At 36.2% G+C, this 16,621-nt stretch overlaps 1 protein-coding gene and 1 non-coding gene across 2 annotated transcripts; one reads left to right on the plus strand and one right to left on the minus strand.

The window, feature by feature from the left end:
- Positions 1-12,440: 12,440 nt before the first annotated feature.
- On the plus strand, positions 12,441-12,512 carry TRNAG-UCC (transfer RNA glycine (anticodon UCC)). Its single transcript has one exon. It is a non-coding gene; the product is annotated as a tRNA-Gly (tRNA).
- A 245-nt stretch (positions 12,513-12,757) lies between these two features.
- Positions 12,758-16,223, minus strand: LOC127117528 (FT-interacting protein 4). The gene is made up of 2 exons (XM_051047577.1): positions 16,081-16,223; positions 12,758-15,123 (listed from the first exon to the last, which is right to left on the minus strand). Exon 2 carries the CDS (start codon positions 15,106-15,108, stop codon positions 12,802-12,804), a length of 2,307 nt encoding a protein of 768 aa, XP_050903534.1. The 5' UTR covers positions 15,109-15,123; positions 16,081-16,223; the 3' UTR covers positions 12,758-12,801.
- Positions 16,224-16,621: the final 398 nt, after the last annotated feature.

The following is a 16,621-nucleotide window of genomic DNA, read 5'->3' on the forward strand; positions in this document are numbered from 1 at the left end:
TGAATATGCACCGTTGGTACACATTTCAACTGTCATTCATTCCCATGCACTTGTCTAGATTATTTCTACATTTGTCATGTTTTTTCGGAAAAAAAAAGAATTATGGTAAATTTTTTATTAAAAAAAATCAACTATGAAAAATAAGAAGAGAAGAATCAAATTAGTGAGATGGTAAATCTCACATCTCAAACCAAATCAATTAAAATGGTTCATGTTTTTTCTCTCCTAAGCTTGAACAAAATCAATATTTTTTTTCTTTTTATTTTACTAATTTTATCTTAAAATAATATTGTGCTGATATTTTTTTAATTATTAAATTTTATATTTTTTATTGTTGCTTATTTGCTTATTTAAATAGTATAAAAAAGTTATTATTAAAAATATATATCTTTTATAATAAATCAAATAATTAAACTAAAAAATATTACATCAAACCAGTATGATTTAACCACCAAAATCTTAAAATTTTAAATAATTATTTTTTCTTTTATTGTTTTCGGCCACTTCAAAATAAAATATTAACTTTAGCGATATAATTTAGTTCAAATTTCATGAGAAATATATATTATTCATTAATATGATTTAGTTTAGATTTCACTTGTAAAAATTAGATTCAACTAAACTATTTATTTTTTATTGATTTAAATTTCTATTTAAAAAAGCAAATCAAATTACTCTCTAGTACTAGTACATGGGTAGCTACGGTTTACTATGTCAAATCAATTTAAATAGGGTAACTTGCACTTGAAGAAAAAGGTTGGTTGTGATTTTTAAATTTGATATATTTTTTTATATTCATAGTTATATTAACAATGAAAAAGTAATGCATCAAAAGAAAGAAAGAAAAAACGAAAAAGTTCTACAGCTTTAGCATTTTGGAGAAGCTACCAAGTTTGTTGAATTACATGACTTTGACTTTGAAAATTGATTGAAAAAATATTCTCCCTTATATTACTCTCTAGATTGTATTTTTTTTTTGTGTGTATCTATTTATTTTATATTGGTCTCTTTATCATTTTTGTTTTGCTTTATTATTTTTCTCATTGAAGATTGATATGTGATTGTTGGATCAGATTTATGCTCCTTAATTTTTTTTGTTTATGATATTTTTTTGTTTAAAAGAAATATACTAGGTAGATAATTTCAAATATATTTTTGGAATTCATATATAAAAGTGATATTATTATTTGATTTGATTGAATTCGATGTATTTATAAATTTCTTTATAGAATCAATACAAAAGTTAACCTAAAATTTATTGTGATGTATAAATTAAATCTTTATCTTACAATACTTTTCATTATTTATGGTAGACAAAATATAATAATGTTTAACATACACATTTTATTAATGTCAAAAAGTTAAGTTACACCACATGTTGGAATAGAAATGAATAAAAACTAATTAATTAATGCAGTAAAAATTAATAGAAATGAAATAACTAATTAGTTAACACTCTGGACTATAAATAGAAATGAGTTCAATCTTGAATAAAAAGGAAGAAAAAATTGGTGTAGGGAGAGGTTTGGTTAGGATATCAGTAAGTTGAGTAGAAGATGGAATGAGAAACAGTTTAATGAGACATGATTACAACTTTTTTTTTCTGATTATATAACAGTCGATTTCCATGTGTTTGGAGCGCTCATGGAAGGCGGGATTGTGAGCTAAGTAAACGGTATAACAATTGTCGCATTAGAGATATAGGTCTGGGAAAAGCAATGTGGAGGTCCTGAAAAATGTAGTGCAACCATTGAACTTCACATGTGAGACTTGCAAGGGCTTGATATTCGGCTTTAGAGTTTGAGCGAGAAATGATGGTTTGTTTCTTTGATTTTCTCGAAATTAGAGAATTGCCAAGGAAGATGGCAAAGCCAGTGACAAATCGTCTTGTGGTGGAGCAAATAGCCCAATCACTGTCTGCAAAATCAAAAAGATAAATATATGTAGTAGCTAGATAAAATAGGTCGTGAGTCAGACAAGATTTTAAATATAACATACGAATATTGGCTTGAAAATGAGTGACAGTGGGATGACAAACAAATAGGCTTATAGTTGTTGTACAACATAGGATATGTCGGGATGGGTTCTAGTTAAATAGATAAGTTGACCAATAAGTCTACGGTACTGAGTAGGGTCGCGGTAGAGATGAGATGTAGAGCAATGAAGTTTGAGAGAAAGGTTGTAAGGAGTAGGAGAAGGCTTAGCAGCAAACTTACATGTATTATTTAGTAAATCAATGTTGTACTTGTGTTGATTAAGTAAAATACCATACGAATATCTAACTACTTTAAGGCCAAGAAAGTATCGAAGAGGTTCCAATTCTTTGATACGAAATTTGTTGTGCAGTATGGCTTTAACAATTTGGATCTCCACGAGGTTTTTACCTGTTAAGACTAAGTCATCTACATGAACTAAGAGAGCAGTAAATTGGTTATCAAAAGATTTGGTAAATAGAGAATAATCAGGATTAAAGTAATAATAATCAAGAGATATTAAGGAGTCAGACAGTTTGGAATACCACCGTCTTCTTGCCTGCTTGAGGCCATAAAGACTTTTATTAAGCTTACAAACCTTAGTATGTGGGGATGAATGAGGAAGATCATAGCCTTTAGAAATTGGCATGTAAACTTATTCATGTAGATCCCTATGAAGGAACGGATTATAGATATCTAGTTGTTCTATATGTCAATTTTTAATAGAAGCTAGGGCAATGAGAGTTCTTATAATGGTTAATTTAGAAATTGGAAAAAAAGTTTCAAAATAATCAACACCCTCTAGTTGTTTGTAGCCCTTTGCTACCAGTCTAGATTTGTACCTGTCACTAGTACCATCAGCAAGGTATTTTATTTTGTAGACTCACTTACATTCTTTAGGTTTTTATTAGGAGGTAAGTCAACAATGGACCAAGTATTGGTGTGCTCTGTAACACCCGAATAAAATAAGAGAATTATTTTATTAAGTTAATAATATTATTTTATTAATTTAATTAAATAAAATGGAATTATTGGATTATTATTATTATTATTATTATTATTATTTGGAATAATAATCATTGGAAAATATATAAGTTGGGATAAGAGAAAAAGTTTCTCATTTGGAACAGAAGAGTTTTACGTGGAAGTTGAGAAGCTGCAGAGAAGGGAGAAGCTGTAGAGCAAAGGCTGAAGAGCGGAAAAGCTGAAGCGTTGAGTTGCCGAATTATCTCAGGTAAGGGGTCTGAACCTTATTAAATGATAATATGCGAGCAATTTCATGATGTATGTTAGATCGTTGATTGATTTTTGGGAATTTTAGGGAGATTGGGGAAGTTGGGGTTTACCGTCGTTTAGTACTATGATGAATAAGTCGAATTAAGCTGAAATTGAATCCGTAGTTGTGTGAGTCGCGTTTTCCCGAACGCGTAGCCTTTTACGGAAGTTGAATCGGAGGTCCGGAAGTCCTCCGACGGCGGAAAATGCGGAGAAGTCTGCATTCTGCCTTGTGTTAGCGCAGGAACTGCTGTTTTGTCTGCGTTAACCGGTTAACCCAGGGTGTTAACCGGTTAACACTGTTATGTGTTGTGAAAATGTTGATTTTTGCCTGCGTTAACCGGTTAACCTATAGCGTTAACCGGTTAACACTGTTGCGTTTTGCCTGGGGAGGTATTGTTGTCCTGCGTTAACCGGTTAACGCATGGTGTTAACCGGTTAACACTGTTCCAGTATTGAAAAATGACTAATTTTTATGTTGAAATTGTGATTTGGCCTATTGTGGTTGATTGTGATGAATCCATGTGTTAAGATGTAATGTTGTTGTTGTTTTGTTGAGTTGTATGTCATGCTATTAATGATAAAGATAACATGATCATATGATGTGGTTGTTGCGATGTTGATTATGATGCATGTTTGGTGTGCATGCATTCATGAAAGGCCGATGCCTAGTGATGAACGGACTGAGTTCCAATGATGTTGTTGACTCCGGGCTTGTTGAGAGGCTTGGTTCCTTGCGGGGAATCCGGATTCTATGGTGATGAATCTGGGAGTAGTGATCCTGTAGTGGTCACAAAATGGGTATACCGAGTCGTGTTGAGTCATGCATGGGTGTGTGCATTGCATTTGATATGTTGTTTTGTTGATGTTCATGAGTATGTTGATTATGATGATTATGATGAGCTGTGTTGGCATATGTGAAATATATTTATGTTTATATTTCTGTCGTTATATTATTATTTAATAATGTAATTCTCACCCCTTCTGCATGTGTTTATGTTCATCTATGATGAGCAATGTGCAGATAAAGAGGAGTAGCTGTTGTTGAGGTTCGAGGAATAAGTGTAGAGTTATTCTACAGAGTCGAGTCAAATGCTCTGGTCATGTGACACCGGGGATTATGGGATTCGATAGCCAAATTATTTTATTTATGTTGTTTATGATGAATAATTGTTGAGATGTTTTGTTGAGATCATGTTGACACATTATTATAATAATTATGTTGTTGTCCGCTGCGAAGTTTTAAATCAAATAAATAATATGTTTTATGTTGTGATGCGAAATTTGTTATGTTGTAAGGAAATGTAAACTCTTCTACATGTTGTACTCTGATAATCTATTTAAATATGTCGTGTGGGTAGAAGGGTGTTACATTAGTGGTATCAGAGCATGGTCAGTCCAGTCGAGTCATATTGTGAAGTTTTCCCTGTTGGTCGATTAGTGTAAATGACACTGTCGATATTTAACGGTTGTGGTTGTGTTGTGCAGAGTATGGCTGGAGAAAATGACCGTGCGATTGCTGAGGCTTTGGCTGCTATGGCGCAGGCTATGCAGGCGCAGCAGAATCCGCCGGTCGACGAGTTTAAGAATTTGGGAAGGTTTCTGAAGAATAACCCTCCTACATTCAAAGGGCGCTATGATCCAGATGGTGCTCAGATTTGGCTGAAGGAAATAGAGAAGATTTTCCGGGTGATGACGTGTACTGAAGCACAGAAGGTGCAGTTTGGTACGCATATGTTATCTGAAGAGGCTGAAAACTGGTGGGATAACACTCGCCAGAGAATTGAAGTACCAGGTGCTGGGATGACTTGGGAAAGGTTCAAGACGGCCTTTCTGGAGAAATATTTTCCTGCTGATGTGCGCTGTAAGAAGGAGATGGAATTTCTAGAACTGAAGCAGGGTAACATGTCTGTTGCTGACTACGCTTCGAAGTTTGAAGAGCTGGTACAGTATTGTCCTCACTATAATAATGCTGATGCTGAGGGATCCAAGTGTGTCAAGTTTGAGAACGGGTTGCGTCCCGAGATCAAACAAGGCATTGGTTACCAGGAGATTCGTAGGTTTCCTACATTGGTTAATAAGTGCAGGATATTTGAGGAAGATAGCAAGGCTAGGACTGCTCATTACAAAAGTCTTAGTGAGAAGAAGAATAAGGATCGTGGTAGTCCTTATGCATCTCCGAATGGTAAAGGTAAGCAGAAAGTGGTAGATGAGAAGAAGCCAAGTGGGGGAGGATCTTCCCTAGCTGGTAAATGTTTCAAGTGTGGCGAGCCAGGCCACCGTGCTGATAGCTGTACCAAGAAAGTGCTGAGATGTTTCCGATGCGGTCAGACTGGTCATAGAGTTACGGAATGTAAGGATGCTGGTCCGACATGTTTTAATTGTGGCGAGAAAGGTCATATCAGTTCGCAGTGCTCGAAACCGAAGAAGGCGGCTACTGCAGCTCATACTACTGGTAGGGTGTTTGCTCTGAGTGGGGCTGAAACTCCTAAAGAAGATAATCTGATTAAAGGTACTTGCTTGATTAATAATGTTGAATTGCTTGCTATTGTTGACACTGGTGCTACTCATTCGTTTATTTCGTATGAGTGTGCGACCAGGATTGGTGTGATTATGTCGTCCCTAGGCGGAAGTATGGTGATAGATACTCCTGCTAATGGTTCTGTGAAGACTTCGGTTGTCTGTCGAGGTTGTCATTTGACGATCTTTGAGAGAGAGTTCGTGGTTGATTTGGTGTGCTTACCCTTGCGCCAAATCGATATTATTCTGGGAATGAATTGGCTAGAATTCTATGGCGTGTTTATCAACTGCTATAGGAAGACGGTGCGGTTTTCTGAAGTTGGTGAGAATGATGAGGCAAGATTTCTATCTGCTAGGCAGGTGGGGGATTTTGTGAAAGAGGAAGCTCAGATATTCGCTTTATTTGCGTCTCTGCAAGCGGATAAGAAAGTGGTGAGTATAGAATTGCCTGTTGTCTGTGAATTTCAGGATGTGTTTCCGGAGGATGTAAGCGATTTACCTCCAGAACGTGAAGTCGAATTTGCCATTGACTTAGTACCAGGTACGAGTCCAGTGTCGATGTCTCCTTATAGAATGTCGGCAACTGAATTAGTTGAATTGAAGAAGCAACTTGAAGAATTGCTTGAGAAGAAGTTTGTGCGTCCAAGTGTTTCTCCTTGGGGTGCACCAGTATTGTTGGTGAAGAAGAAAGAAGGTACGATGAGGTTGTGTGTCGATTATCGGCAGTTGAATAAGGTGACTATCAAGAATCGGTATCCATTGCCGAGGATTGATGATTTGATGGACCAGTTGATTGGAGCTCATGTTTTCAGTAAGATTGATTTGCGGTCGGGTTATCATCAGATCCGAGTGAAGTCAGATGATATTGCGAAGACTGCTTTCCGTACGAGGTATGGTCATTATGAATACACTGTGATGCCGTTCGGTGTGTCTAATGCTCCAGGTGTGTTTATGGAATATATGAATCGTATATTTCATCCGTACCTTGATAATTTTGTTGTGGTGTTCATAGATGATATATTGATATATTCTAAGACGGAAGAAGAGCATGCAGGACATCTGAGAATTGTTTTACAAGTGTTAAGAGAAAAGAAATTATATGCAAAGTTATCTAAATGTGAGTTCTGGTTGAAGGAAGTGAGTTTCCTTGGCCATGTGATTTCGAGTGGTGGGATTTCTGTTGATCCTGCTAAAGTGGATGCTGTATTACAGTGGGAGACTCCGAAGTCTGCTACTGAGATACGCAGTTTTCTGGGGTTAGCTGGTTATTACCGCAGATTTATTGAGGGCTTCTCTAAGTTGGCATTGTCGTTGACGCAGTTGACTAAGAAGGGTCAAGTGTATGTGTGGGATGCAGCTTGTGAAGCGAGTTTTGTTGAGCTGAAGAGGCGGTTGACCAGTGCTCCAGTGTTGATTCTGCCTAATCCTGGTGAGTCCTTCGTTGTTTATTGTGATGCTTCTTTGATGGGTCTTGGTGGTGTTTTGATGCAGAATGGTAAAGTTGTAGCTTATGCTTCTAGACAGTTGAGAGTTCATGAGAGGAATTATCCTACGCATGATCTAGAACTTGCAGCTGTTGTATTTGTGTTGAAAATGTGGAGGCATTATCTGTATGGTTCCAGATTCGAGGTGTTCAGTGATCACAAGAGTCTGAAGTATCTGTTTGATCAGAAAGAGTTAAATATGAGGCAGAGAAGATGGTTAGAATTACTGAAGGATTTTGACTTTGAATTGAGTTATCATCCCGGTAAGGCTAATGTAGTTGCAGATGCGCTGAGTAGAAAGTCTCTACATATGTCTATGATGATGGTTCGGGAACTTGAGTTAATTGAACAGTTCCGTGATATGAGTTTGGGTTGTGAAGTCTCCGCTGATAGTGTAAGGTTGGGTATGCTGAAGTTGACTAGTGGAATTCTGGAAGATATTCGGAATGGTCAGCAAGTTGATGTCGCTCTAGTGGATCATATTACTATGGTTAACCAGGGTAATGGTGGTAATTTTGAGATTGATGAGAATGGCATCCTGCGATTTAAAGGTAGAGTTTGTGTTCCTGAGGTGTCTGAATTGAAAAAGAGTATTCTTGAAGAGGGCCATAGGAGTGGATTGAGTATCCATCCAGGTGCAACTAAAATGTATCAAGATTTGAAGAAGTTGTTTTGGTGGGCGGGTATGAAAAGAGATGTTGCTAAGTTTGTGTATGCCTGTTTGACTTGTCAGAAGTCAAAGATTGAACATCAGAAACCGGCAGGTATGATGCAACCTTTGAAGATTCCTGAATGGAAGTGGGATAGCATTTCCATGGATTTTGTGACGGGATTGCCGAGGACGGTGAAAGGTAATGATTCTACTTGGGTGATTGTGGATCGATTGACTAAGTCGGCGCATTTCTTGCCGATGAAGATTAATCACTCTTTAGAGAAGTTGGCAGAGTTGTATATTGAGGAGATAGTGAGGCTGCATGGTATTCCATCCAATATTGTGTCTGATAGAGATCCCAGATTTACTTCTAGATTTTGGGAAAGTTTGCAGAAAGCGTTGGGGACTAAGTTGAGGTTGAGTTCAGCTTATCATCCTCAGACTGATGGTCAGACTGAGAGAACTATCCAATCCTTGGAGGATTTGTTGAGAGCTTGTGTGTTGGAGCAGAGTGGTTCTTGGGATAGTTATTTGCCGTTGGTGGAGTTTACTTATAATAATAGTTTTCATGCTAGTATCGGTATGGCTCCATATGAAGCATTGTATGGTAGGAGGTGTAGAACTCCATTGTGTTGGTATGAATCAGGTGAGAGTGTTGTACTCGGACCTGAGATTGTGCAGCAGACGACTGAAAAGGTTAAGATGATTCAGGAGAAAATGAAGATTTCTCAGAGTCGTCAGAAGAGTTACCATGATAATAGGAGAAAGGCACTTGAGTTCCAAGGGGGAGATCATGTGTTCTTGAGAGTTACTCCGACGACAGGTGTGGGAAGAGCTTTAAAGTCTAAAAAGCTTACTCCGAGGTTTGTGGGTCCGTATCAGATTTTGAAGAGAGTTGGGGAAGTGGCGTATCGGATAGCTTTACCGCCGTCGCTTTCTAATCTGCATGATGTGTTTCATGTATCTCAGTTGAGAAAATATATTGCGGATCCTTCGCATGTTGTTCAGTTGGATGATATCCAGGTGAGGGATAATTTGACCGTTGAGGTGTTGCCAATTCGGATAGATGACCGAGAAGAGAAGACCCTGAGGGGTAAGAAGATTGCTCTAGTGAAAGTTGTTTGGGGAGGTCCAGCTGGTGAGAGCTTGACTTGGGAGCGTGAAGATCAGATGAAGGAGTCGTATCCGACTCTATTTGCTTGAGGTATGTTTTCGAGGACGAAAACTCTTTTAGTGGGGGAGAGTTGTAACACCCGAATAAAATAAGAGAATTATTTTATTAAGTTAATAATATTATTTTATTAATTTAATTAAATAAAATGGAATTATTGGATTATTATTATTATTATTATTATTATTATTATTTGGAATAATAATCATTGGAAAATATATAAGTTGGGATAAGAGAAAAAGTTTCTCATTTGGAACAGAAGAGTTTTACGTGGAAGTTGAGAAGCTGCAGAGAAGGGAGAAGCTGTAGAGCAAAGGCTGAAGAGCGGAAAAGCTGAAGCGTTGAGTTGCCGAATTATCTCAGGTAAGGGGTCTGAACCTTATTAAATGATAATATGCGAGCAATTTCATGATGTATGTTAGATCGTTGATTGATTTTTGGGAATTTTAGGGAGATTGGGGAAGTTGGGGTTTACCGTCGTTTAGTACTATGATGAATAAGTCGAATTAAGCTGAAATTGAATCCGTAGTTGTGTGAGTCGCGTTTTCCCGAACGCGTAGCCTTTTACGGAAGTTGAATCGGAGGTCCGGAAGTCCTCCGACGGCGGAAAATGCGGAGAAGTCTGCATTCTGCCTTGTGTTAGCGCAGGAACTGCTGTTTTGTCTGCGTTAACCGGTTAACCCAGGGTGTTAACCGGTTAACACTGTTATGTGTTGTGAAAATGTTGATTTTTGCCTGCGTTAACCGGTTAACCTATAGCGTTAACCGGTTAACACTGTTGCGTTTTGCCTGGGGAGGTATTGTTGTCCTGCGTTAACCGGTTAACGCATGGTGTTAACCGGTTAACACTGTTCCAGTATTGAAAAATGACTAATTTTTATGTTGAAATTGTGATTTGGCCTATTGTGGTTGATTGTGATGAATCCATGTGTTAAGATGTAATGTTGTTGTTGTTTTGTTGAGTTGTATGTCATGCTATTAATGATAAAGATAACATGATCATATGATGTGGTTGTTGCGATGTTGATTATGATGCATGTTTGGTGTGCATGCATTCATGAAAGGCCGATGCCTAGTGATGAACGGACTGAGTTCCAATGATGTTGTTGACTCCGGGCTTGTTGAGAGGCTTGGTTCCTTGCGGGGAATCCGGATTCTATGGTGATGAATCTGGGAGTGGTGATCCTGTAGTGGTCACAAAATGGGTATACCGAGTCGTGTTGAGTCATGCATGGGTGTGTGCATTGCATTTGATATGTTGTTTTGTTGATGTTCATGAGTATGTTGATTATGATGATTATGATGAGCTGTGTTGGCATATGTGAAATATATTTATGTTTATATTTCTGTCGTTATATTATTATTTAATAATGTAATTCTCACCCCTTCTGCATGTGTTTATGTTCATCTATGATGAGCAATGTGCAGATAAAGAGGAGTAGCTGTTGTTGAGGTTCGAGGAATAAGTGTAGAGTTATTCTACAGAGTCGAGTCAAATGCTCTGGTCATGTGACACCGGGGATTATGGGATTCGATAGCCAAATTATTTTATTTATGTTGTTTATGATGAATAATTGTTGAGATGTTTTGTTGAGATCATGTTGACACATTATTATAATAATTATGTTGTTGTCCGCTGCGAAGTTTTAAATCAAATAAATAATATGTTTTATGTTGTGATGCGAAATTTGTTATGTTGTAAGGAAATGTAAACTCTTCTACATGTTGTACTCTGATAATCTATTTAAATATGTCGTGTGGGTAGAAGGGTGTTACATGCTCAAGGGCTTGAAGTTCAGATTTCATGGCTTGGAGCTGGCAAGAATGGTTACTATCTTAGGAAAAGGTGGTGGGTTCAAGAGTGAAGGAAAGAGAGAGGCAAAAGTTATTGTAAGTTGTGTTACAGTTATCCTAGGAAAGGACAAAAGAGAGAGGAAATGGTATAGTATATGGATTCACATAGGTAATGGGGCACTTTTGAGAAGGTTGCAATAATAATCAGCTAGATACGAGGGTTTTTTACTTAGTCTAGTTGATTTTCTAATGCTTTTCTGCTTCTCTGCTTGTCTACTGTTTTCTCTTCTGTTTTTTCTTCTTTTCCTTCCTTTTCTATACTTTACTCATTTAAGCATGGGAATTGAAATACCTGCAAAAATAACTCGAACACTTGCGGAATAATCGGAATATAAATGAAAGTGGTACGATTTTTGAGTGTAAATCAATGCAAATATACGACGTATTTTCACGTTATCACAACACATCATTGCTATCAAAGTCACGAAAATGTCATGTGATCTGGCAAAAAAAAATCGTAATAATATTATTGTGTATAATTACCTTTTTACCCTCATGTTTATATTGAACATAAGGCATAGACTGTGTCACCCTTGTACAATTCAACATTGGATCTTTAAACATTTATCTTGTTACGCAGGATTGACAAATTCAATCTGAATCACTTATGTCCCCTCAGCATGATTTCTGGAGTATCCATCAATTGTCTTTATGATTATTCAGTTACGGATAATGTTTGATCAACAATAAAGTATTCGACTCCACATCTAGGGTCCATAGTGATTTCAGGTCGAATGATGGTATACACGATTATCACCATGAGAATAACTTATGACCCTTTCACATAGCATTTTATGTAGTATTCTCAAAGCGGGTCAATATGATATAAATGTTACTATTAATACTCATACCTATGTTAAGACTTGATAATTCTTTATCTATGATCCATGAGGTCTGATCATCAGTTTATCCACATAATAATCTTAATAATTTAATGTCATCACACTTCACAATAAAGCTCACTATAGAGAATAATGTCATTATATTTAATAGGATTTTATGATTAAGTCATAATTACCATTTCAATAAACGGACTAATTATTCTAAGAATTTTATTATTTTAAAAAAATAAACATAATAAATAAATATTTTTTATTATTAATAAATAATTCAATATAAATACCAAAATTATTCACCACATGAGCTTACACCAATAAAAAGAGAGTCCAACGGCAAAAATTTGACACTGAAATCTAAAGAATTAAAACTCTTACAAATTTGATCATTCAATTACATATATATATATTTTATTATACTTCTGTCGAATAACTAACTCTTCAAAATTAATGCAGTGACCATAATAATAGGAATGAAATAACTAAGTAACTAACGATGATAATAATATTAATTTTGTCCAAAATTTAGACTTGTAATAATATCCTTAACTGAAAAGAATAATAGTATTACCTATGATATTTTATAACTTGGCATGTCTAACGTATAAGTGAAGTTGTTTGGCCTTTGAAATAAAACTAATGTGAAGAAAGTTAAAGGAGAGCGCACATCAAGTAGCGTTTGTAGTCCAACGGTTAGGATAATTGCCTTCCAAGCAATAGACCCGGGTTCGACTCCCGGCAAACGCATTTTGCAACACTCACTTCCTGTATACAAATCTAGGTGGTCACGTGGCTTTGAAAGCTATGGTACAATTTCGGCATTGTTTTTGTTTTCTGAAAAAACATAATCAAGTTAAATAGCAGAGATTATTTGCACAAGTAAAAAACCTCGATACATGATATCCAAAATATGAATTTTTATAAGTGAGATGATAAAAGTAAATAAAATATTAATCACTAAAAACAAATAACTAAGCAAATTACATCTACATCAATGTTTCCTAATTCCTAATAAAAAAGAACCAGAGTTGCACTTTCATATCATGCTATCTAATTTTGAAGGCATCCTTCTAAGCCAATTTTCATAAAAGGGAGGAAAGGGTGACAGTAATATTGGGTGCCTTAGCAAATGTAGCAACCAAACAAAGACAATAGCTTTGAAAGGAACAGCCAAAGTCACAATTCCAGCTATCAGACACAAAATCATGATAAACATTGTAGCTAATGAATCGTGCCAACTCAAAAGAGACTGCAGTCTCTCAACTCTCATGGCAAACTCGCCCATCTGCGTTACGTATCTCCCAGCAGCTACTCTTAATCGATCATATCTATGCCTCAAAATGACATCATTGAATTTCGACGGCATTGGATCAAACTCTTCTTCCAGTTCATCTACACTTGATGTATGAACATGAGACAAATGCAAATTTACATGAGATAGTGTTTTTGGCTTCTTTCGAAGCTGCAGCAGTGTATGCAGGATAAGACATGAAAACATTGCTGGCAATAAATGTTGAGGGTGGATAATCAAAATATAAAGAACCAGGCAAATTATAATTGTTAAAATAGGATTTTTCCACTTGCGTATCTCGTCAAATTGAGTATAGATACCAACAAACCAACTTACGAAGGCGTTAATCCTTTCAAAATCAGCTCTACATCTTCTCATACTCCACACAACTTCGCGTGAATCTAGCATATAATCAACAACCTCTCTTCTCAATGGTGGTTCAGCTTTGCTCATATGTGATGACACAAGCATGATAGTCTGTTTCCTTAACTCATAGAACTGAATTGGAGACAGCGGATCAGACGTATGTTGTGCGGGAAGCATTGGTAATGTGTACATTTTATACACATTAAGCATATCAGAGCAAGTAAACTTGAAAGCCAATTGAAGTTCCCCCATCTTCTTCAGCCCAGAAGGTTGAAGTTCAACAAGAGGATAAGAATAGATGTAAATTCTACCGGTTTCCATTTCTGATAGAGAGATTCTCACTCTCCCTATCCTTATATCCATTGCTTCTGTAGCTATATTTCCATCATGTAATTGACTATTATCAAACACAGAAATTGTGACAAATGTACATGGATCATAGACACACCAAGAGTATTGCTCATTCCATTTAGGAGAAAGACTATTAACAACGGTTCTCGACCGTACCCATTTCGAGCCATATTTAGCTACACAATAGGCATCGGTGCGACCGTGTGGTTTCATCGCTGGAAGCCCTGTAGCATTCAATATCCCCAACTCAAAAACTCCGACGGTTGGTCTCCATAATGAATCACAGGTTGGATTCACATCACTACTGTACCGTGGATCTTCGTCAAACATATGATACCCGCCGTCCAAACAGATCCTCAGACTAAGCTTACCGACAAACTCATTGTTCTGTATAACATCAATGGTTTTCGTAGACGGGGCGGAACCATCAAATATCATGGCTGCATTCTTCACAGGAAATCCACATTTCCCTAACCTCTTGTGCCTTGTGAATGTTCCTTGCTCCACACTTAAAAACAATATCTGATTTAATGGCTCAGCCACAGCAAATAAAATATCTTTTTCATTCCATATTGCGTCTCCATTGTTGCTTTTCGCCAACTTGGTATTGAAAGTCCAATTCCCCAAAGTAGCATGGATGAAAATGTCAGAGCTTTCAGATGGGTCATCATCAGCTTCAAGCATAAGCCCCTCAACTTGAATCAAATTAAATCTAAGACACCAAATCCTAGGCATAATATAAATCCTTGAGCAAGTAGTAACAATATTGTGAGAACCAATTTGCACAACACCTACTTGTAAATGCCAAGCTTCATGAAATGATTCATCAGCTTGAGTTCCTATCCAACAAGACATCATAAGCTCCCCCATACCGCGTCTCCCGCATTGATCCTCTAGTACATGCCACTGTGGTGCTAGAGCACTATCAGTTGGAAACCTTGTAGAAATATCGGAAATATCCAATGAAATCCTACCCATGTATCCATGCTGCCTAAGAGCATCATCCTTCACAACAATCTCAACGCTTGTCATCTCTTTGGTTTCAACTTTATCTTGGTCAAGGGCAAAGACTTGGTTCCATTCTGGATCTGAATTGCCTCCGAAGCACAAAGTTATCCCATGAAAATCCCCAGCCTTCACTTCCACATAAGGAGCAAAATTGTAATGGCCATAATGCACAAACAAATTTCTGGCTCTGACAATTTTTACAAATAAAAAGAGATTGATTTCAACAAGGTCAGTCTCAGTTGTGATTCCCCCATTGCCTGTAATGTTATTGGCTCCAATGTTGGGAGAAATGACCTTCAAACTAAAATCCACTTTTTCATTTGCCATGTTTGGTAATAGCAGCTGCAAATATAAGATAAGGAAGTATTAAAATTAAATTAGTGTAGTAATCATCCCAAAAAAACCTTGATAATCACAAAAATATACACCATCATCTATATGGGAAAGGCTTTATAAAATGGTCCGTTTCCGCGAAAAACGGCTGCGACAAAACGGAATCAGAAAGTGCCAATACCAATATTGTTATTTTATGATGAAAAAGAAATTGTGGTTAATTCACACCGCGACGAAGGCAATCAGTATCACAATACCTATACCGACCAAAATCACGAAAGTCTTTATGTGACTGCAATCTTATTATAACCATGAACTGTCGCAGTCATGAACTGAACCAAACCATGAACTGAACCAAACCGTCGAATCAAACTGAAGTTAAAATAACCGAACCGTCGAATCACGAAAGTCTTTATGTGACTGCAATCTTATGTCTGGTTAGTGAACCAAACCATATTGCACAAAATGGTTCTAGATTCGAACTGAAACTAAAACCGAAACTGAAACCGAAACAAAACAGAAAATGAAAATGCTAAAAAAGTTTTAATTTTTTTTTAATTTGAAAAATAATTTAATGGTTTGATTTTTAATAAATTGTTCGATTTGAAAAAAATTGTTTTTTAACTGTTCAGTAAGGTTCGGAATTTCTAAACTGTATACCAAACCAATAATTTTTGTTCGCTTCGGTTCTGAGTAAATTGAAACGGTTCGGTTCAGTTGAAGTCAACTTTTACTATGATTTGATTCGGTTTAGTTTTCTCATTGATTTGTACCATGAACAGCCCTAAACACGACCGCGTTAACAACAATCCTAATTTTGAGCATATCAAGAAGTAATCAAGTAAACAACAACAATGAGCATATGAAATCAACAACAATGAAATTCTATCATTCTAAACATATTTTTGACAAAATTTGCATCTATTAATAGGCTAATAACAGAGGGCGAGGATGAACAATACTTACTACCGCCGCGCCGACGAGACTTACGCCGCCGGAACCACCGACGGTGAACCAACGGAACGATGAAGTTGAACGGAGAAAGGGCAAAGTTTGTTTCAGATTGGTGCGTTTACGAGGGAAAAGTTACTAAAAGAGTTTGAGTTTTTAATTTATATATATAAATTAATTTTCCAATTTTGTATTCTAAACATATAGAAAAAAGTAATTTAGTTTCATGAATTTAGGCTTGTGTTTAATATAAAAAGAATATCATAATTGTTAATGAACCAAATATGGAAATTATATATTCAACTTTTGCCTTAGCTAATCTTTTAAGTAAATAAAAATTGTAAGAGATTAATATTCAGGATATAAAATATGTTCAAACATATGCATTCAATCGAATTATATTAAATAGATATTTTTAGAAATTAACTTCAATTGAATTATATTAAATAGATTTTTAAAAATTAACTTTAAAATAAATGTCTAAAATATATCAGTAAATTATATAAAAAAATAATAGATGCACTAATATTAATTATAACTATTGAATTAATTATAA

Source organism: Lathyrus oleraceus, chromosome 2 (genome assembly GCF_024323335.1).
Source record: "Lathyrus oleraceus cultivar Zhongwan6 chromosome 2, CAAS_Psat_ZW6_1.0, whole genome shotgun sequence".
Taxonomy (NCBI): Eukaryota; Viridiplantae; Streptophyta; class Magnoliopsida; order Fabales; family Fabaceae; genus Lathyrus; species Lathyrus oleraceus.